The 23,104-nt window shown below is 41.7% G+C and overlaps 2 protein-coding genes across 4 annotated transcripts; one reads left to right on the plus strand and one right to left on the minus strand.

Annotated features, from left to right (window-relative positions):
* Positions 1-184: 184 nt before the first annotated feature.
* On the plus strand, positions 185-5,011 carry LOC307134444 (GTPase IMAP family member 7-like). The gene is made up of 5 exons (XM_079830190.1): positions 185-434; positions 1,051-1,118; positions 1,243-1,302; positions 3,794-3,829; positions 3,930-5,011. Exons 2-5 carry the CDS (start codon positions 1,055-1,057, stop codon positions 4,763-4,765), a joined length of 996 nt encoding a protein of 331 aa, XP_079686316.1. The 5' UTR covers positions 185-434; positions 1,051-1,054; the 3' UTR covers positions 4,766-5,011.
* On the minus strand, positions 4,903-22,657 carry LOC307134251 (interferon-induced very large GTPase 1). 3 transcript variants are annotated; one of them, XM_079829836.1, is made up of 5 exons: positions 22,561-22,657; positions 18,336-18,455; positions 17,484-17,567; positions 15,955-15,983; positions 4,903-10,303 (listed from the first exon to the last, which is right to left on the minus strand). In XM_079829836.1, the coding sequence occupies exons 3-5, from the start codon at positions 17,530-17,532 to the stop codon at positions 5,579-5,581; spliced, it is 4,803 nt and encodes a 1,600-aa protein (XP_079685962.1). In that variant the 5' UTR covers positions 17,533-17,567; positions 18,336-18,455; positions 22,561-22,657; the 3' UTR covers positions 4,903-5,578. The 3 variants fall into 3 exon arrangements, with proteins under 3 accessions (XP_079685962.1, XP_079685963.1, XP_079685964.1); XM_079829837.1 differs by having other exon boundaries at positions 18,336-18,452; positions 22,561-22,634; XM_079829838.1 differs by having other exon boundaries at positions 4,903-9,602; positions 22,561-22,633.
* Between the last annotated feature and the right edge of the window lie 447 nt (positions 22,658-23,104).

Here is a 23,104-nt window from a genome sequence, read left to right on the forward strand (position 1 = left end):
TGCCTAGCTCCAGAATATTTTTGTTGACAATTATTTAATTTATGTATTTTTTTTGTAATTAAAACTGAAAACGGGTCATTCCACTCACGTTAGCTCAGCATACCTGAGAAATGTGTCAGACAGCAAGCGGAAAAGTCTGACAGGATGAAATCCTTCAGCAGAACTCAATCAGCCCTCCCATTTTACTCAGTATGTGTCTCCGTGCTCGAAACTACTGAAATTGTTTGCGTATCTGAAAGATGTTTAGCTCATTTCTTATCATAAATGCCTGTTAGAAGACAGATAGAAGACTTCTCATTCGGTTTGTGCAACCCTTAAAGACACTGGTTAAACAGGATTCCCAGTCATTCTTTCATAGTGGCGAAGGAACTCAGATTCAAGCACTTTACACTCCGTCTGTGGATCCAGAATCATAAACGTCAGCTCTGACCATTGTGAGTATTTTCTTGAATATATCTGTTAAATAATATGTGTTCGAATAAAATTTCATAAATGTATAAGGTGGCAAGGTTAGTGGGCCTTTTGTCCCACAAATGGGCAAAAGGCATTAATTGTAAAGGTAAAGATATTTACTATCGGAATTTAACCATTTCATGTCAAGCAATGGAAAAAAGCCTGCTGTTTAATATCATGTACATTTTTTATGCCTTTTGCCCCAACAGCAGGGGTCCCTTTTACCTCCAATACCATACTTTTACAAATTCTTCCATTATTGAAAAACTGTTACCTTGAACAAAACTAAAAATCATTAACAAAACCTTTTTAGCATTTCTCATTTGCTACTTAAATCAACAACATTTAAAAAAAGTCAAATATTAGATCAGATCAGAATCAACTTGCAATGGAGTAAAGGATCAGCCAAATTTCCATGTGGATCTTGAAAGTTTAGATAAAAACAAAATCAAATGTGACTTTTACCTCGGTGCACCTTTAGCCCCATTGTACCATATATGCTAGAAAGAAATAAAGAGACTAAACTGTTAAAATAGGGAACCAAGTCTCATATTGAGGGCAGATATTTCATTCATTAAGATATTTTCTATTAAACAGAGCGATGGCTTCAGATGAGAAGACTGAAATAGAGAAAGAAACCTTTGAACTGGACTCATCACTGAGCTGTGAGTTTCTGATTCAATATATCAAGTCTGAACCAATTCATTCAAATCAAATAATTCTTATAATCTGCTCTTTTACTGAAATATATACGGTCTTTAAACTAATGAATATTTATATTTTATGTAGCTGAGATTGATGAACTATACGAAAATGTAAGAACAAACTTAAAGTCACCAACCCTGCAAGGTAAGCAACATGTGAGAACTCTCTCTCTTCATCACGGCACCTGTTAGTGGGTGGGATATATTAGGCAGAAAGTGAACATTTTGTCCTCAAAGTTGATGTGTTAGAAGCAGGAAAAATGGGCAAGCGTAAGGATTTGAGCGAGTTTGACAAGGGCTAAATTGTGATGGCTAGACGATCTGAGCATCTCCAGAACTGCAGCTCTTGTGGGGTGTTCCTGGTCTGCAGTGGTCAGTATCTATCAAAAGTGGTCCAATGAAGGAACAGTGGTGAACCGGCGACAGGGTCACGGGCAGCCAAGGCTCATTGATGCACGTCGATAGCGAAGGCTGGCAGGTGTGGTCCGATCAAACAGAAGAGCTACTGTTGCTCAGATTGCTCAAGAAGTTAATGCTGGTTCTGATAGAAAGGTGTCAGAATACACAGTGCATCGCAGTTTGTTGCGTATGAGGCTGCATATATAGCCGCAGACCAGTCAGGATGCACTATGGGAAGAAGGCAAGCTGGCGGAGGCAGTGTGATGCTTTGGGCAATGTTCTGCAGGGAAACCTTGGGTCCTGCCATCCATGTGGATGTTACTTTGACACGTACCACCTACCTAAGCATTGTTGCAGACCATGTACACCCTTTCATGGAAACGGTTTTCCCTGGTGGCATCAAAGCAAAAATGGTTCAGGAATGGTTTGAGGAGCACAACAACGAGTTTGAGGTGTTGACTTGGCCTCAAAATTCCCCAGCTCTCAATCCAATCGAGCATCTGTGGGATGTGCTGAACAAACAAGTCCGATCCATGGAGGCCCCACCTCACAACTTACAGGACTTAAAGAATCTGCTGCTAACATCTTGGTGCATATATACACACACACACACACACACACTGTATATATAATCGTTATTAATCTGTGCTTTATTCGGCTTAGATATTCAAGACTTAAAAGCAAATTCAAAGTCACCCTCCTTTAACGGTAAGTATGATATTAATTACCACTGGCAATAAATATAAATGAATGAATGAATTTACTAAGCTGGTTCAGCGGGTTTATTGTCTTCTAGTGCTTGAGTCTAAAGAAGCAGACAATGGTCATTGCACATGAAATAACTCCTATCTGTGCTGTAAATCCAAGAGAACAAAAACAAGAATCAAACACATCAGATCAGATCAGAATACCAAGAATGCTCGGAACTAAAACTAAAAATGGTTTCGCAAAATCATATGTGCTCATACAAATGGTTAAACATATAGCATTTTAGGCATAAGAACATTCGACACAATGAAACTCTTTTTGAGCAGATCTTAAATACTGAAGAATCGCAGAAAGCCTTGCGATTAGCTTTATGAAACTTTTCCAGAATGCCAATCTGAAATATGTTTCTGTTTAATTGTGAATTAACTATTTGAGAGAGCTGTGATTTTTATGCTTATTAGTCTATTAAGTCAACATCTCTAGTGAATGGTGAATTTTGGTTAGGATGCTTCCTTACAAGGCTGCCTATGAAAGTCATCGAGGGAGCTTTCTTAGATTTGTTATATTCTTTTATTGTACCGAATTTGATTACTTGCTTCTCAACCATTGGTGAAGTACGTGCTGCATGCAGTTGCCGGACATACTACGTTTGACATGCTGCCATTGTTCTTTAACTCAGGTATTCTTTGACCTTCAAATTCAATGTTTTACTTGGGCTATTTAAAAAGTACATTAAAAGTACATTAGTACATACATTGGTGCAAAGATATTTGAACTTATGTTAAGGGAAGATAGTGAGCATCAACGCTTCCTGTTTTTCACAGTGTGGGACTTTTTAGTGAGCGAATGTTTAGTGCACTGGATTTTGCGATTAAGACAGCCCTTAAAATGTCTATCTCCCTGATCAGTGCCCTGACTACTGAACTAACTATATATAGGGAGCTTATTGAGACACACCCTAAATGTTGCTAGATGACGTCAATTAGCATATTTGTGATGCATTGCGTTGTGCTTGAATTTTACCTAATGTCTGCAGTGCACTTTAAATGTTTATTCTCCTAATCCTTGCTTGAATACAACTGTATTTTAATAGAATACATAGCCGAATGTCCAATAAAGCTGTTCTCATTTACATATTTTCTGTCAGACAATGGAACGAGTATGACAGTGACTTCCACTCCACTGCTACAATTACTTATTTATAACCGCGGCATTTGGAAAGTTGCTAAGGTTTGTCCAGAAAGTCACAAGATTTGGCACTAGGCGTTTTTGTTTTGTTTGTTTGTTTGAAGAAGAAGAAGAAGAAGAAGAAGTTGCTAAAGGGGTCTGACTTGGCAACACTGTATTCAAGTCAGTTTTCCAGAGATGGTGACCTTAAGTGGTGCCAAGTGGTACTGTGAAAGGATAGTTCACCCAAAAATGCTAATTCTGTCATCATTCACCTTCATGTCGCTTCAACTTATTTGACTTTCTTTTTTTTCGTGGAATACAAAAAAAAAAAATTCCCAATTACGCTTTGTGTTTCACAGAAGAAGAAATGCACAGAGGTTTGGAAAGACATCAGGGTAAGTAAATGATTTTCACTTTTGGGTGAACTGTCCCTTTAATATCTTCTGACATTTTTAAAATGTCAACATACTGTAATATGTGCATAATCTTTTTCAGCTGAGGCAGAGGAATTGCGCATCATGTTACTGGGGGCAAGGGGGTCTGGAAAAAGCTCAACTGGAAACACCATCCTCGGGTGGAACGCCTTCAACACAGATATGCAGCTGAGCAGAGTCACCCAGTTCTGTGAAAGAGCATCTGGACACATCAACGGCCGGCCCTTGGCCATAATCGACACGCCGGGACTGAATAAGATCAATCGAATAGAGAAGGAGGTGACCAGGGATATCATGAAGTCTGTCTCTCTCTATAAACCAGGACCACATGTGTTTCTGCTGGTTCTACCAGTGGGAAACTTAACCAATGAGGACAAGAACATGCATAAGCTGATCCACAACATGTTCGGAAAGAACGTTTGGAATTACACAGTTGTTCTGTTCACACATGGAGATCGACTAGAAGGGAAAACTTCGAATGATGTGATTGCCAGCTCAGACAAAGACCTTAGAGACTTTATCCGCACTTGCAGTGGTGGATTTGTGTTCTTCAATAACAAGAACACGGGAAACTTTGAGCAAGTGACCGAACTTCTGGAGAAGATTGATACTTTGGTGGCCATCAATGGCAGAGGCTGCTACACAAATTCGTTTTACCCAAACTCAGAAAGAAAGATACGTGAAAAACAAGAGAAGATTCTGGAGGAGAGACAGGAGGAGATAGCACGAAAGGAGAGAGAGCTGGAGGAGAATTATGAAGATGAGGAGTTAGAGAGGAAAAAGCTTGAGCTCTGGAGAGAGGAAGAGGAAGACGCACGGAAACTAGCTGAGAATTCACAAAGACGCAAAAGTCTGACAGTGAACCTCACCAGAGCAAAATCACAGATCCTTCACTAATTCAACTGTTTTATAAACTGTACAGAAACTTTCTGAAGATTAATGGGGATCATTTAGTATTCCATGTAGGAGATCATATATGCATTATTCAGATTTTACATTGTTGCTGCATATTGTTGTTGTATTGTTTTAATAAATATGTATGTAATAACAATTCACTTTCCTCTGCTTCCATATGTAAAATAAAAAAAACCCTGCAAACTTTTAACTTTCCATAAAAGTTCAAATAAACTTAAAGCACACTGTTACCATGGAAATTTCTTTTTTATAAAAGAAATCTGTGATTCTGTCATTCATCTCCAGTCGTATATAAAAAATCTGATTATACCTGCTGATTTTCATGATTTAATGCTGCCCTCTTCTGGTAATGTCTGTTAGCAAGCGCAAACTTGACTTCAACGGGAAACATCTAACAAGAAGCTTTAAGCTAATCTACAAGGAAGATAAATAATTTCAATGGAAAATGTACAGTCAATTATTATAGCAAAAACACACACAAAACAAGTTTTATTAAAATTGTTTTAGCAAAAAGTACAGTGTAATATCATTGGAATACTAAGAATATGTTGGTAGAGATAACAATATTAGTAAAAACTTTAATTCATTAATTAAAAAAACTAAATTACCAATCAAAAACCCTGAACATCGAAGAAAACATTGGTAATGGTACACATTATCATTTCTATATAAAATAATTAAAAATCTGACAAATTTAGCCTTTAGTAAGTGCTGAGAAAAGAACAGAACCTATTGATAATAAACTCTTACAGGACACTATGGTTTAACTTTGAACATTTAAGGCAGCAATTACAGTTACAGGTATTTCTCCAAACTCTCCAAAGATTGCTTTTTTGTGTAGGATTTCCATTCATTTGGAATTGTGCCATAACCACTGAAAGTTTTGTTATAATACGTTTCCAAATCATTCTGAAATCGATACACAAACCACTTCCAGTATGGCAGCTCTGAGACATCAGGCGTGATGCTCCATTTCTCAAAATCTGGACCTGCTTTTCTATACTCCTTCCATAAAACTGTCTCATCTGAATCAGATTTTGGGTAAAAGGATTGACTGTCACTTGCCACTGAAGATGTACAGAATTCCAAGCAAAGATTGTCTGTACCTCTGTAAATCATCCCTCTCATCCCACAGTTACGATGGAAGGGAGCAATGTGATCTCCGGGATGGTCCTCCATTGTGTTAACACAGACAACACCACAGAAGGGGCACTGAACCCAGCAGCACTGGCAGAAATGTTCAATCAAAATCTCATCTGGTGGTTTCCTAAACATTTTCATTTCGATATCAGAGGGTTTTACGTATTTGTTCGACTCTTCTGTGATGGGCTGAAGTTCTTTTTTCACAACCTCTTTTAGAAGTTCAAAGTCAGTGACATCCTGACAGCAGTTACCGGTGAGATGTTCTTTACTGTATTCAAGTTCATCTTTCAGACAGTCTGAGAATATCTCCAGCCACATATTGGCATCTCCACTTTTACTCAAAACTTCAGTTGTTGCTTTTTCAGCAGCCTTGATGACACATTGCTCCTTGTTCTTGATGTTCCCATTAATCATCGCAAGAGCGGGGGAATTCTCCCCTGTTATGTATGCTTTCACTTCAGCTTTGATGAAATCTTCAAAGTGGCTCCTCGGTAAATGTATGTACTGAATGAACTTTTGAAAGTCCTCTCCCTCTGCTAGCGCTTTCAGAATGTGTTTCTCCAGGTTTGACCTGTTGCCTTTGAATGCTGGAATATTTGTCCGCATCTCTCCTGCTAGATCATTTGCAGCCTTGTTGTAGGCACTCTGGAGAATGGGGTTTTTCAGCTCACTACAAATCAAGGCTCCAAAAACTGCAGCAGATGTTGCTCCTTTGCAGAATCCCTGGAACACGCTGTAATATTCTGGTTTCTTCTTCTCTAAATAAACCATGGGGTCATTAGACTTTCTGAACTCCTGATGGAGATCTGCAAATTTCTCACCTGCCCACCTACATGCACTGATTGTCAGATCCACTGTGAACTCTTTCTTGAACTCATATTGTGCTTTTTTGCACTTGTGGTTTCCTACATTAATTTTTACAAGTTGTGCAATTTCTTGAATGTAGCTTGTGTTGTAGCCTGTGTTTGTAACTGATTTTGACTTCACCAGGTTCATAGTTTCACGATAAATACTGCATACCAATTGTTTTATTGACTCTTGCTCTTCTGGTGGAAGGCCAAACAGTTTGCTTTTCCAGTATTTTCCAATGACATTTACATATGTGGTGAAATCAGTGATTTGATGTATGTGTCCATATTTATCTAATCTGTCACGCACAAGTGCTTCTTCATGAATTTCAGATATTATTGTAATAATGTCCCTTAATATGTTAAGTTCTTCAAAAGGTTGAACAACCCCTGCCAACTGAGAGACCCACATTCCCCACACTTGATCAAATTGTGCCTTCAGCTCATTCTCATCAAGACCTTTTTGTTTGAGCTTGAATGCAAGCTCTTTGCTTTTCTCAAGGAGTTTTCGCTCATGCAGAGTTTTCTCTCCATCCAGTTTAGTGAGAGCTTCCCTTTGATTAATAATGTTCTCTAGCTTTCTTTTTGCATCCCTCACAAGTTCCCAATGAAGGTGTTTGATTTTCTCTTGAAATTTCGATCTCCACTGAATCAACATCTCTTTTTCTTTGTGTTCTTCAAAGTAAAGCTTCATGGACTTTTTCACCTCTTCATTGGTCTTTGCCATCTCCTCTTCCAAGTCTCTACTCTCAACTTTATGCAGTTGCCTGTTGTTGATTCTGTTGTGCAATTTATCTTCAATCTCCAGCATGGCACTTCTGAGACTCCAGGTCCACTTAGCATACTCCTCTTCTAATTTTCTGTACATTGCAATCTCCAAAGTATTCCTGAAGCTGAAAACAAAGTTTTCATTTAGAAGAGCTTTCCAGAGGTCGCCAATACGATCTTTGAATTGTGCCAGTGTCACACCATTATATTGTGAGGCACGGGATAGGATTGTGTTCTTAAGCTCCTGCACATTTTCACTGTAACCTGGATTGGGTGGAGCCATTGGTGGGCTGCCTTCCCAGAGCTGGGCAAAGTACCTCACATCAGTCTTTATATCAAATCCAATGACGTCACTGAAACACTCTGCACCACAGACTTCCTCTTTAGCAGCTAATTGAGTCATCTCATCTAGTTTCTCCTGCAAGCACCTTTTCCCTACCATGTTCTTCTCTCCTGCTGTGATGTCTCCAACGTTCTGATGCACAAACATGCAGCTGGGATTCAGTCGTACCTTCTTCATTCTCAGGAAGGCCTGAACAACAATCTGAAGGATGTCCTGCATCTCAGCTGGATTCTCACCAAAGATGTTGATCAGAGTCATGTTTCCAAGACCGACTACAAATGTTGCCATTTCATTATCATGATGTCTTGTTGACCTGCCAGCCAACTCCAGAGCATGAAGTCCTTCAGTATCGACAACAATAATGTAGTCAAAGTTTAAATGGGTTTTCAGTTCTTCAGACACCTTGATCAGCTGCATGAAAGCTCCTCTGGTGCATCTACCAGCACTGACCGCAAACTGCAGTCCAAACATGGCATTCAGCATGGTGGATTTCCCAGTGCTCTGAATACCCAAAACTGACAACACAAAGACTTTCTGGTCTCCCAGCATTTTGATTAGTTCATCTAGAACCGCTTGAACCCAAATCAGAGGAACGTGAGCTGCATCACCGTCCATCAGCTCTATTGGATATCCAGAGATCATGAGCTCTGCAGCAAACCTCGGGAGACACCTGACATCTAGTTCACATCCAGATATTTTATTCTTTCTCACAGATATGTGTGATTCATATATCTGGCCAATCTCTCTTAATATGTGTTCCAAGCCAAAGGATGCTACATTCAGTTTTTCAGACAGATTCTCTAGTTGTGACTGTTCTGCTGTCAGTTGCTCAGATTTATCATGTTCCTTTTTCAAATCCAGCACCTTTGACCATGTTTCATAATACTCATGATGAAGCTTGCAGAGATCTTTTGAAGTGTACTCATCCAGGAGGATACCCAGCCATTTAAGGGAATACATCTTCTCAGTAGCATCTGTGAAATTCAGTTTTTCAATAAACAATTTTAAGAATTCACTGAGGCCAATTTTTTTCTGCTGCTCACGGATTTTGTGCATTTCTGTTTGTTTTTTGCTATTATGCATTTCAATGTTGTTCCCTTGAGGTCGATGTAGTTCTTTGTTCTTGAGACACCAGTCGTGCCACAGTTTTCCCTGACAAGGCAGAAATGTTTCTTTGATTTCGGACATTTCCTTTGTCTTAAGTAGTTTCATCATCGTCTCTGCTGCCTCTTTTCCTCTACTGCAGTTATCATTATTCTCATCAACTTTGATTCCTGAATGCTCGCCCATTTTCTCAAGTTTGAAAACTGGCAGTGATTTAGAGAGGCACTCATTGATGGTTCTTCTAAGTTCCTCTGATATATCTGATCTATTTCTTTCTTTCAAGCCAATTGTATATTTACCTTCCTTTATCTTGGAAACATCTGAGTCATCTTCAGTCAGAAGGCAAATGAGAGGCTTTGCACTGTTGTAGAACTCTTCCACTTTTTCCATACTTTTGTCACTCCTATCAAGATTTGGCAAAAGCACTACATTTACTGAGGACTTATCAGTCAGAATTTGTAGCTGTGTCTCATTAGCTTGTGCTTCACCATGAAGATTACAGAAGGCAACACAGTCTGTAAATTTATCAGTTTTCTCTCCTGAAGGGCAGTACCAGGCGATCTCAACCACTCCATCCATCAGCAGGCGGGATTTGCTGCTTCCACGGCAGTGTCTGTGAAAGAAAGTGTCATGCCGTTCATTGATCAGGTTGTTCATTAATTCTGATTTGGATGAAGAAACTGCTGAAAATCTGAAAAAGGCAATCATAGGTGTCTCAGCCTTGTAGATTGTCTGGCTTTTACTGGTGTTTTCGTTGTGTGACTTCCAGCTTTTCTTAAATTGCCTGAAGGCCCACAGTGGAAATTCAATCTCCTTGGTAAATATATTAGGCACAAGCAACGGAAGAGCAAACTGACACTGTGAGAGTTTTGTTACCATGAGCTGACGAAGGAAATTATCTGCACAAAGAAACACTGCCATCTGAATGTCCATTGGGTGAATTGGCTGTCTTTTGCCTGTATCAAGATGCACAGACCTCTTGAAAATGTTTTCAAAGGCATTACCCTCTTGTACATCAGAAACCATGGCGCCTTTTGTATTAAGCGCCTCACTTTTTTCTTCTTCCATTGGAATGTATCTTGCTGTGTAATCTGCCATCAGGAGTCCTTGTATATAAGTTAGAACCAAATTCTTCTCCTTACAAGGTTCATGCCTTTGTAGTGGCGGAGTTACTTGCAGAAAGTCTATTGACAGTTTGTTGGTGTTTTCACGACTGAGTTTGAGTCTACTAAAGATTTCCAATTCGATCTGTTCCCTGTCTTCATCTTGGGCTGGTTCTTTTCCTGATTCTCTTTTCTCACCGTCTTCTCTCTGCTAAATGAATAAAGGGCATTTTAACTGTTAATCTCTTGAGTAAATTTAATTTAGATTTGAGAGTGTTTAGATATTTTTATAGAAAACGTCTCAGGTTATGACTATAACCATAGTTCCCCGAGAAGGGAACGAAACACTGCGTCCACTAGGGACAGCTTTGGGAACGCCCACAGCGTGATAGCGTCTGATGCACGTATGTCAACTCAGCCAATGGCGAGAGTGAGCGTCACGGGCGGGTGACGTCACGTCCAGGAAAGGATAAATATACATCCGGTCCGATCGCACTTCAGCTAAACTGCCGAAGCAAGGGATCACAGGGATGCAGGGAGTATGGCAAAGGGACGCAGAGTTTCCCTTTCGAGGGAACTTCACACTGCGTCCACTAGGGACAGCTTTGGGAACGAAATACCAAAACGCCATAATACCAAATGCCTGTCGTGTGAAACTGTGGCACATTCAAGACAGGAGCACTGAAGAACCTGGAGCACATTCCAGGTCAAGATCATAGTATCTCACGAACGTAAGAGGCGAGGACCAACCGGCCGCATCGCAGACTTCTTTGAGGGAAACCCCCGATACCAAGGCCTTAGAGGCCGCCATACTCCTAGTAGAGTGGGCTTTGACAGCTAAGGGACACTGCTGATCAGAAGACCCATAAGCCAGTGAGATAGCCTCGACTATCCACTTGCTCATTGTATGTTTGGACGCAGGGAGACCCCTGTTCTGAGGTCCAAAACAAACAAACAATTGATCCGCTTTCCTCCACAGGGCAGCTCTGTGGACTTAAGCATCCAGTGCTCGCACTGGACATATAAGGTTCAATCTTTCCTGGTCTGGATTAACAAATGGAGGAGGACAGAGAGCCTGCAGCACTATAGGCCGTGGAACATTGGTTAACACCTTCGGAACATACCCTAATCTGAGGTAAAGGAAAGCTTTAACCATCCCTGGTGCAAACTCCAAGCACGAAGGGGATATTGATAAGGCCTGAAGGTCTCCTACTCTCTTAATAGAAGAGATGGCAAGAAGGAAGACGGTTTTCAGAGTCAGAAACTTTTCTGAGATGATGTCAAGTGGCTCGAACGGAGCCGCAGATAAACCTTCCAACACTATAGCCAAATCCCAAGTAGGAACTCTAGTGCGCACCGCAGGCCTCAGCCTCTTAGTGCCACGAAGGAAACAAGTTACCAACGGGTTCCTCCCCACAGTAATACCATCCACATGGGCATGGTAAGCAGAAATAGATGAAACATACACCTTTAGTGTAGCAGGGGTCAACCCAGAAGAGAATCGCTCTTGTAAAAAATCTAGCACTGAACCATCAGGGCAGTTGACTGGATCTAACTGTCGTTCTTGACACCAAGAAGTGAACAACCTCCACTTCAGGGCATATAGTTTCCTCGTGGATGGAGCTCTGGAGCTAAGAATGGTCTCCACTACCTCGGTAGAGAGACCAGACTCTATGAGCCTGGCCCCCTCAGCGGCCAAACCCATAGGTTCCACATTTCTGGGCGGGGGTGAAATAATGAGCCCTCCGCCTGAGATAGAAGATCCCTCCTGATTGGAATCTTCCAAGGTGAGCCATCGAGCAGTGTTACAAGGTTCGAGAACCAAATCCGGCTCGGCCAGTAAGGAGCTACTAGCAGTAGACTTATCCCCTCCCGGCGAACTTTCTCCAGAACTCCCTGGAGCAGAACAACTGGGGGAAAAGCGTACAGACGCCGCCTCGGCCACGTCTGTACCATGGCATCCAGTCCCAGAGGAGCTGGATGAGTCAAAGAGAACCAGAGTGGACAGTGCGTCGTATTCTGAGACGCAAACAGATCCACTTCCGCCTGGCCGTAAATCTCCCAAATGAGCTTCACCACCTCGGGGTGAAGTCTCCATTCCCCTGGCCTCAGCCCCTGTCTCGACAGGATGTCCGCTCCTATATTCTGGGCCCCCGGGATAAAGATTGCTCTCAAGGAGAGTAACTTCCCCAGAGACCACAGGAGGATCTGGTGTGCTAGCTTGCACAGTGGGCGCGAACGCAGACCCCCCTGACGATTTACATAGGCAACCACCGATGTGTTGTCCGTACGGACCAACACATGATGGCCCCTCAGGTCCGGGAGGAAGAACTTCAATGCATTGAAGACTGCCATCATCTTCAGGCAGTTGATGTGCCACGAAAGATGATGGTCCCCCCACAGACCCTGAGCTGAGCGGCCTTCCATTACCGCTCCCCAGCCCGTGAGAGAGGCATCTGTCGTGGTGATTCGACGACATAGTGCCCCCAACACCGGACCCTGGGACAGGAACCAGGCTTTCTTCCATATGACCAAGGCGCGGAGACACCGCCGCGTGATCTTGATCATACGAAAAGGGTTCCCCATCGGGGAAAACCCTCTGGTCCTGAGCCACCACTGTAAGGGCCTCATGTACAGCAGGCCAAAAGGAATCACGTTGGACGCCGCTGCCATTAACCCCAGCAACTTTTGAAACTGCTTGACAGTGAATGACTGGCCTAGTTTGACTCTCTTTACGGCTGACAGAATCGCAGCAATGCGCGTGGGTGAAAGCACTGCCCGCATTGCTACGGAATCCCAAACCACGCCTAGAAAAGTGGTCCTCTGTACTGGAGAAAGCACACTCTTCTTCGCGTTCAGCCTCAACCCCAACTTTTGAATATGCGCGAGGACGACATCTCGATGCCGAACCGCCATCTCCTGCGACTGTGCCAGAATCAGCCAGTTGTCTATATAGTTCAGAATGCGTATGCCCTGCAGCCTGAGCGGGGCCAGAGCTGCATCTACGCATTTCGTGAACGTGCGGGGTGAGAGAGCTAGACCAAATGGAAGAACCCGATACTGGTACGCTTTGCCCCCGAAAGCGAACCTCAGGAACTTCCTGTGTTGTGGAAGGATGGAGACATGGAAGTATGCGTCCTTCAGATCTATTGTGACAAACCAATCCTCGGATCTGATTTGGGTCACAATCTGACTTAGCGTCAGCATCTTGAATTTTAGTTTTCTGACTGTACAATTCAGACGACGAAGATCTAATATGGGGCGCAACCCTCCATCCTTTTTTGGAACTAAGAAGTACCGGCTGTAAAAACCCGACTCTCTGTTCTGTACAAGGACCTGTTCTATAGCCTCCTTTTTTAACAAGGTTTCTACTTCCTGTTCCATTATCAGAGCCTGCTCGGGACGTACTGATGTTACCAGCACTCCATTGAAACGAGGTGGGTGGAACCCAAACTGAATTCTGTACCCCTTTTCTACCGTCTGCAGGACCCATAGCAATATATTTGGTAGACGTTTCCATTCTGCCAGAAAATCTACTAAAATCTACTTAGCCTCTCGAGGCTGGTCTCTGATATTTCCACTGCAACCATCTCGGCGGCCTGAAGCGTACTGGCAGCACCTAACCGATCTGGCTGCGTTTCTAACCTCCTTGGAGGCTGCGAGTGTGACACCTTGTCCTGTGGACGCCGAGTCACGAGCTCGCTGGAAACCGCTGCGCCCCGAAGCACCAAGGGTGGCGGGGTTGGCAGAACGGTCCCCTGAGGGCAACGAAGTGGAGTGGGCACCGTATACTGAGGTGAACACCAATCCACCCCGCGGGGGGGCGCCCTTGGAGACCTGACGCTGCTGGCGTCAGGACCTCTTTTGGCCTGAAGCCTTCTTCGCCTGAAGCACGACCCTCAGGTCGGTCTTCGGCTTAGAAGGCTTCGGCTGACAGTGCCGACCTGGCCCACCGTATCTCTGAGGTGGAGCACGAGATGCAACACTCTCTTTTTGCTGCTGCCTGTACGAAGAGCTAGACGGCTGGGGCTGCTCACGCCCAGCAGCCCCAAAGTGTTGGTGGCGGCGCGGGAGATATTTTTTAAAAGCCTCCGCTTGCTTTTTATTCTCCTGAAATCTGTCGACGACTTCATTTACAGCGTCGCCGAACAGACCAGCAGGTTCAACTGGCGCATCAAGGAGAAAAGCCCTGTCTTTGTCTTTAATGTCAGACAAATTGAGCCACAGATGTCTCTCTGTCTCTATGTCTCTCAGAGATAAATCTGTGGCCCGACGCAGTTCGCGCACTGCCTCAGGGCTCACTGTTTCACCGCCATCCAAATCCCCCAGCAGTTCAGCCTGGTACGCTTGCAAAATACTCATAGTATGCAAACACGCACCAGCCTGCCCTGCTGCCGTGTACACTTTCCCCACTAGCCCTGATGTTGTCTTTAATGGTTTAGAGGGGAGCGTGGGGGCCTTCAGGGACGATGCCGACGCAGGGGACAGATAACTCGCAAGCGTCTGATCCACTTTAGGCATCGCCCCATAACCATATTCTTTCAGCCCCCTAATATCACTGTATGTTTTTACTTGAGGGCTGAAAAGACGTGATGAATATGGTTTCTTCCATGATCTACACAGCTCACTGTGTAAATCAGGAAAGAAAGGAAGACCCCGTGGTGAAGGTGACACATTTGACGTCAAAAAGCGCTCGTCTAATTTGCTTTTCGGACGAGCGCCTTGTTTCTCGGCTGGCCAATCAATATTTAACTTCGCCATAGCGCGAGTAATCACCTCCACCAGCTCTTCGTGTGCGGGGGAAAGAGATGGCGAATCATCTTCCCCCAATCCGACGCTCAACACATCCACCTCCTCAGAGCTGGAGTGTTGAAGCGACGGGCTCTCACTCTGGGCGGAAGAAGCCGCAGCGCGGGCTTCCGACACCAGAGATTGAGCAACAGATCTCTCGGGTGAAGGCAGAGAAAGAGCGCTCGCGCTCGTTTCAAACCCCGCCGAGAGATCCATCTGCGATCCCCATGATGTCCTTCTCCGCTGTGCCTCGGCAGCAGCAGGTCCAGAACCAGAGGGAACGCGATCCTGATCACCCTTCTCAAAGAGTGACAGGCGGGAGCGGAGCATGCGAAGCGGCAGCTTCTCACAATGCTCACAGTCAGCCCCCTCGAAGGCTGACAGAGCATGCTCCACTCCCAAACACATCACACACAAATCATGTGTATCTCCACCCGTAAGGAAACGGGGACACGGAGGAGTACACTGTTTGAATACTGATGCATTCGCCATTTTTAAACTGATAATTACTGTGCTTTTGACGGACAACAATAAATAGACAGAGACAGTTTTCACACAGATCGCTTAGCTGAGGCAGAAAAGCTGAAGTGTGATCAGACCGGATGTATATTTATCCTTTCCTGGACGTGACGTCACCCGCCCGAGACGCTCACTCTCGCCATTGGCTGAGTTGACATACGTGCATCAGACGCTATCACGCTGTGGGCGTTCCCAAAGCTGTCCCTAGTGGACGCAGTGTGAAGTTCCCTCGAAAGGGAACTAGACAAAGATATTTCAAGTGTGACTGGATATAAATTTACACCATGTCAGTAAGTGATTCTATCACGTATAATGTTTAAGTCTTGCAGCTATATTTTTGAAAGTATGTGTTTAAATTGTTATTGCTTTGCAGTGTACTTCCACTGTAAATGCATAAGTCAGTAACTTATGATTTTAGCTTTTATTTTTTAAAGAAAACTGTAAAGTTTTGTAATAATAATATGCCCCAAATGCTGTCAATAAAGCTGTGTTCTTTATTTAATTTAGCTCAAAATACATAATATATTATAATGCCTGCATTGCATTGCTTACCTTACAATCATGCAGATGAGGAATGTTGCCTAAAAAAGATAATAAAAAAAAAGATGAATTACATAATTCAGCATTTTACCATTATTTTTCATACATTTAAATGATTTGTTTAATAATCCAAATGTATTGTTTGTACTTTTAAATACTAAAATTAGCAGCTTTAAAGAAAAAAATATGGTGGAGAACTGTCCGACATTTTAGAGCTTGACATGACATGAGGGTGAGTAAATAAAAAAACCTGAATAAAATTTATTATTTTTGGGTGAACAATCCCTTTAATATTGTACACCAATTCCATTTTTTTTACCAACTGAGAGGGTTGCCTGTATAGTCTACAGCATTAGTTGAGAGCTTGTGTTCCTTAAAGGGAAAGTTCACCCTGAAATGAAAATAAAGCCATCTTTTACACACCCTGCTGATGTTCCAGTGCCCTATGTCCTTCTATCTTTTTCGGTCTAAAAATAGTCCTGCACGCGCTCCTTCCTATAATGGCAGTGAATAGTGACCAGGCTAAAACATTACAAAAATGATACAAAAGTATCACGTAATGATACAGTGAGACGCGCCATATATGGAAAGTGTTCAGGAGGAGTACGAGAAAGAAACCGTGTTATTCAAAACACTGAGCTCGGCCGTTACTCTGAGCGCATTCCTGTGATGAGTGTGAGTCGTCAGCACTGACTCAACAGCCCCTCACGCAATGTTGTCATGACAACCGGTACACAATATTCACTTCAGGAGGTTTCATTATTAGTATTATTGTACCGGTATTATCTCTTATCATATACCTTATAGAAAAGACGAGAGTCGCGTTCGTTTCTATTGAGCCTGATTTCTCAAAATGGTGCGTGTGTGTGCTTATCCTGGGTGCCATGACAACAGTGCGAGTTATAGTAAGCATGAGCGCCGGCTCACAGCTCGAACTCACAGGAACACGCACAGAGTAACGGCACATATCAGTGTTTTTGCTGAATAATACGGTTTCTTTCTCGCAAAACCTTATAGTATTCCCCCTGAACACTTTCCATATATGGTGCGCGTCTAACTGTATCATTAAGTGATACTTTTGTATAATTTTTGTAATGTTTTACTTTTAGCCTGGTCGCTATTCACTGCCATTATAGGAAGGAGCGAGTGCAGGACTATTTTTAAAATTTCTGCTTTTGAGGTCCGAAAAAGATAGAAGGACATAGGGCACTGGAACAACAGCAGGGTGTGTTTCATTTCAGGGTGAACTATCCCTTTAAGACAAAATTATATGTACTGTACCTAATATAGATCCAAAGCATTAATATAGAATCAAGAGCTTGTGAATTAGAATCAAATTGATTTGTGAAATCTTTCAATACCCAGTTCTAGACACTTCTATTAAAAATGTGTCTGTTTTTAAATGATTTGTTGACATTAAAGGCTTTGTTGTTAGTATCAATAATTTTCAGCGCTTACCATTAGAATGGCTACTTTTTAATACTGCAAAATATTCTCTCACGGTATTTCTAATCAACAAATCTTATGTATAGGTGACTTACCATGTTTTCCCTTTTTTCCAGGTCCCTGCCCATAAGCCGGAGTTTCCATTTTTTCTTTATGCACAACCACGGACTGGTATGTATCTGTTCACAAGAAAACATAATAAACATACTGTGGGAAAATATCAGTTACTTGTCCAACACTCTATTCCTTTCTCACACACATACACACACACACACACACACACACACACACACACACACACACACACACACACACACACACACACACACACACACACACACACACACTCATGTTTGTTTTTGTGAAATGTGAGGACATTCCATAGGCGTAATGGTTTTTATACTGTACAAACCGTATTTTCTATCCCCTTATACTGCCCCTGCCCCTAAACCTACCCATCACAGGAGACTGTGCAGTTTACTTTCTGTGAAAAAAACTTATTCTGTGTGATTTATAAGCATTTTGAAAAGTGAGGACATGGGGAACGTCCTCATATTTCACCCTCTTTTTGTAATACCTATGTCATACCCATGTCATTATACACATTTGTGTCCTGATATTTCACAAAAACATTCCCACACACACACACATACACACAAACACGCACACAACATTTCTGTGTTAAATGGATTTAATGGCGATAAGAGTGGGTTTGTTTGCTCACCCATGATATGTAAAGTCAAACTGTTCTCTTTTTGCCACTCAAGTCACAATAGTTGTGTCATTACTCAAGTGAACATTGTAGGTGTTAAAACAAAACATGCTTGTTGTGTGGACAAAGCATTTATATTGTTTTTTTTACATTTGATGTAATGGCCAAGTTCCAGTGAGACAAGAATCAAGACTACTTACTAGAGAATTCACTATAGAATAAACAAAGTACTTACCTAGCACAATTCATGAAGAATGATGGGATTGATACAGAGATGAGGATGTTGAGCCAGGGAGGTAATAAGCGAGTTTGTGCCGTAAGTCAAAAGGTGCATAGTGATGCCAAAGTTACTCTGCTGGAGAGAGATGACCAAAACGGATTTATACATACAACATACTAAGTCAGCCTTCATTACACACACACACACAACTCAAAACAGTGGCAGCATATACCATACTGCAAATGTCTGTCTGCAGTGCAAACCATTACATTCCACAAACTCTCCATTCCCCTTTCTACACTCCAAATGGCCTACAATTTAACAGTGTATGGAGGACTTTGAGTGGCACTTAAAAATAAAATGAAGGAATCAGTTATCAGGCGGAGCTGTCCTGGTGTTAGAATACACAAGTATAGACAAAAATATAGATTGTTGAAAAATGTAATGCAGACAAGAGCACAGTCATATCGTTGTAAAGTTGTAAGTTGTAATTAAGTAAGTAAAGCTTTATTTATATAGCACACAAAAACTCCTGAAACCATTTAAGGGTAGTAATTTAGTAACTGTTCTTCAAAGGTTCTTTAGATGTAGTATCAGTTCTATTTAGAACCGTATTGTCTTGAAGAACACTTTATATGCTGAAATGGTTCTTTGAGTTAATGTTTACGGTTCTTTATTCCCGCCTTTTTGTTTTTCAAATCTGTAACTGTCAAAGCCACCTCATTACTGATTTTCTTGAGCTCAGCTATACAACTACACAGACTGTCCAACACACTTTTTTTTTTGTTGCTAATTTTGACCTTCATAAACAATTGTTTTTTCATTAACAACTGGAAACTAAACTGTAACTGTAACGCTAAACTCAATTGTGTATTTCAGATGCTGTCATCCCACAACCTCATCATCTGTAGAGAGAAACTGCCACTCAGAATACACACATATATGGACTTCAAAACATCATAGAGGATTAAGATATTTCACTGGAACTTGGGCTTCATTAAATCTATTTCATGTTCAATGTCAACTGTTATTTAGTAGGCTAATGTATTCGTCTAATAACTGTTGTTAGTGCACTGTTGTTTTTGCTACAATTTGCCATGTCAATAAAAATAAAAGGACCTAATTGACACAACTTGCCTCCACGACGCATGTGCGAGAATATGACGTAGCGCCGGGGTTCGGGAATCCATGAAATGCACACTTTAGCCCGATTTTGAGAACTACGCCGAGACCTAAAGCACGATCAATGTAGAATTCAACAGCTTAGATACGCACGTCTTCCTCTGCTTGTAAACAAATCGCTTCTGGGTCATGTGTCCGAACGCCGGATCTGCGTCATATTCTCGCGCATGCGTCGTGGAGGCACACACGGAAGACAAGAACAAGTTGGATAAAGGTGTTATTTTGATTTTTTTTGCGCACAAAAACTATTGTCGTCGCATCGTAAAATTATTGTAGAGTCACTGTGGTGAGATGGACTTTGTAATGACGTTTTAAGTGCCTTTTATGCACGTTTAATGCGTCTTGGGAGTGTAAATGTACTGAATGCCAATGGAGGCCTATCTGAAGGCTTTCTAAGCCATCAGCTTTCAACAAAAATATCTTCATTTGTGTTCCGAATATGAACGGAGGTCTTACGGGTGTCGAACGACATGAGGGTGAGTAATTAATGACAGAATTTTCATTTTTGGGTGAACTAACCCTTTAAGATGTTGGGTCTGGGAACTCACCATTGGCAGGGCTCAATCCGAGAGGCGAGATAAACGGTAGTCTTTCAAATTCCCTCTGCACGCAATAGGATAGCGTTACAACCAACCGGAGCAACAAAGAAGGTGAAGCGGAGCTAGTTGATAGAATAAACTTTCGCTGTATCCGGTCGGCAAAACTACGAACACATCTTCCTTTCTTAAGAATGACTTCAGTGCCGTTCTTTGTTCTTTTCTCAAAGAAAAGCTTAACTCCAAGTCTTCCAGAGTCGCTGCCAAAGCTGATTCGAAAGACCGCTGTTCGCCAGCTTCTTTATTTACGAGTAGCATGCAGAACCGCGGCAACTCTGCCGTCATTATGTTAAGCCCGCCCACCGACTCTATACACGATGTGATTGGCCTGACCAGAGTTTGGTTTTTCCAGCTCGCACGCCAACGGAGCGTTGCTAGACGAACCTGGCTGCAAATTAGATTTGCTGCCGCTAGGGTGCGTCTAGATTTCTAGGCTATTATTCGTAGTGACACATGATAGATTTATTTTGTGTCTTTCCTAGAATGGAATTGTCTGGCTATCACCAGACCAAGCTCAATTTAAGATTGAGAAGCAATTGGATAGTCTTTCAACCAATCAGCCACAAGAGGCGTGATCAACGGGCAACAACCCATCGTTTCTCTATCTGTCATCGTGTTAAACCCGCCAATAGCGCGCCAGGTGGATAAGCCAGTCTGTGATTGGTTCCCGCAAAAGTGTGACAGAAGCAGGATAAATGAATGTACAGCCTGAGCTGCATGGTGAAAGTCTAAGAATGGACAGTTTGTATTACAAAACATTCAGTGGCACATGCCAATCAAATACAGACGTGACACAAATAACACGTTTGAAAAAATATTACTGACTTTAATGCGTTTAACTGATATTTATAATATCACAAAATGATGCTATTTATTTAGGATTTTGTGTCACAATTACGTCAGTATTATGTGCCCGATTAATCTGTCAGTCACTAGGGTACTGGAGGTGTCACAACACACGGCGACATGTTCCGCGACTCAGTGTCAGCCAGAGGCACGTTCAAAGCTCAAACTGGTGCGCAACGTTTTGCTACGGTTTCCGGTTGAACATAATGTTTCCTGGAAACGGTGTGCAACGGGTTTGAGATACGTTTTCTCTCGTTTTGGTGGGTGTGTCAAATATGTCAGCCCAATCAGCAGCAACATATATATATAAACCACATGGTATTAAAGAGACAGTTTGCACAACGGGTCCAAGTAAAGTTGTTTACAAATGTCCGCTGCAGCTCAGTATACACAACAATTGAAGATATTAGAAAGACATGATTGTCATGAGAGTTTTATAGTTAAAGAAAAAAATTATATATATATATATATATATATATATATATATATATATATATATATATATATATATATATATACACACACATATGGTAATTAAGTACTTTACATAAAAATGAGAACGAAAATACAAGCTATTAAAAAAGTAAGAACTAGAAATAAAATGATTTAAATTAGAATTGATTACCAGGAGATAAAAAAGTGAATTAAATGGGATGAGGATGTTCTCTTTTATTCTGGACGGCAAGGGCAGTGATTGCATATTTGCAGTAGGCTAACACGTATTTATATCAATTTCATCAGGCTCCAAATATTCCTCAAAAAGAACACAAAAGAATGGCCTTCTCAGCTGCCTGCAACTCTTGCGTCATCAGAACAGGGTTTTCCACGCAGCACTGTTTCCGTTTAGAAAACGTTTTGCAACATTTTGAAGACCGGATGTGCCAATACGCATAGTGACATGTGCCATTGGCTTCTGTGCGTCAGATGTCATGTATAATACTGCTACTGACAGAAATACGATGTTATAGCAATCAGTGAGCCGATAGCGCACATATAGGCCTACATGGTTTGTTTGAGCATCAGTAATAACGGACACGCCTAATGTGTGTCACAGTAATCGTCTTTCCCTTTACAACCGTCGGTAGAAACTGGTAGAACGGAAGCATAAGTACCTTCCTGGTTCAAGTCCGGTTCTCTAAATAAGTCATCACGTGTGTGCATGTCGCTTGTGTACAGCATGGGCTGTGGCTGACAGCAGCATAACACCCTTTGCCATCGAAACGCTTCGTCCTTGTCTTGAGAACGCTACAACACCAAACCGTCTGTAGGTTTAATGTAAAATGTACAACCTATACAATGCCACTGACAACCAAAGAGACACATTTCAAAGAAATAAGGGGGAAAAAAACTTGGAATAACTCCTAAACGCTGCATGCAAAGTCATTTTCTGATAGGGCACAGAGGCAACAAGTAATTAAGCTTTTGAACATTGACAAGAGTTGGTGAGTTTCCAGTAAAAGTGAAAGTAAGATGGAGAAAGAAGGCAAGAACAACACACAAAAGTGCTACATGCTGCTGTTTTTCAATAAAAAAATACTACTAATACTTACTATGTTAAACATTTCAGAAATTATGCCATAGTATTTTGTTATTGCATAAAAAATGCATTGCCTTACCTTACAGCATCGGATTTCCCCACAAAATGGATTTAGATTTTCTTGTCTCGTATTTTCAACTGTCTTGCAACCCACACCCACAAATGAAAATGAAAGTGAAAAACTGCTTCCTGGTCCTGCAATTTCAGTGCTGTTTTCTTTATAAATCAATATTTTCAAACAATGTAAATTTATAAAACCGTATGTATGTGATGAAAAAAGTATTTAATAGGCTATCAATCAAAAGAGTAAACACAACGACAAGCCAGTTTACTTAAAATACATAGCCCTAATTATACTTTTAGGAAGGCCTATATCTCGATCAAAAGATCCACATATCCATATACTTTTCTGTCAGTATAAGTCAAGTATACTTAAACCCAATTTTAAGTACATTTCTGAGAAGTACATAAAGTAGATTTCTGAGAAGTACATTAAAAGTAGACAGAAATATACTAATAGCACACTTGAATAAACTTCTTTTCCGTAAGGGTGATGAACAGTGATGAGACGGCCTACATAGATGAGGTAAGAACACTATCAAAGTGAGGCAATGATAGAAACC

Source organism: Gobio gobio, assembly GCF_949357685.1.
Source record: "Gobio gobio genome assembly, chromosome: 1".
NCBI lineage: Eukaryota > Metazoa > Chordata > Actinopteri > Cypriniformes > Gobionidae > Gobio > Gobio gobio.

Bases quoted from the DNA above. Each gene is read 5' to 3' on its own strand.
- LOC307134444 (XM_079830190.1), top strand. From the start codon at position 1,055: ATGGCTTCAGATGAGAAGACTGAAATAGAGAAAGAAACCTTTGAACTG. The intron at 1,119-1,242 runs GTGAGTTTCTGA...TATTTTATGTAG, and splicing joins ACTGGACTCATCACTGAGCT to CTGAGATTGATGAACTATAC. The intron at 3,830-3,929 runs GTAAGTAAATGA...AATCTTTTTCAG, and splicing joins AGGTTTGGAAAGACATCAGG to CTGAGGCAGAGGAATTGCGC.
- LOC307134251 (XM_079829836.1), bottom strand. From the start codon at position 17,532: ATGGAAACTCCGGCTTATGGGCAGGGACCTGGAAAAAAGGGAAAACAT. The intron at 15,984-17,483 runs GTAAGTCACCTA...TATCTTTTTTAG, and splicing joins TGGAAAAAAGGGAAAACATG to GCAACATTCCTCATCTGCAT. The intron at 10,304-15,954 runs GTAAGCAATGCA...TTATTCATTTAG, and splicing joins CTCATCTGCATGATTGTAAG to CAGAGAGAAGACGGTGAGAA.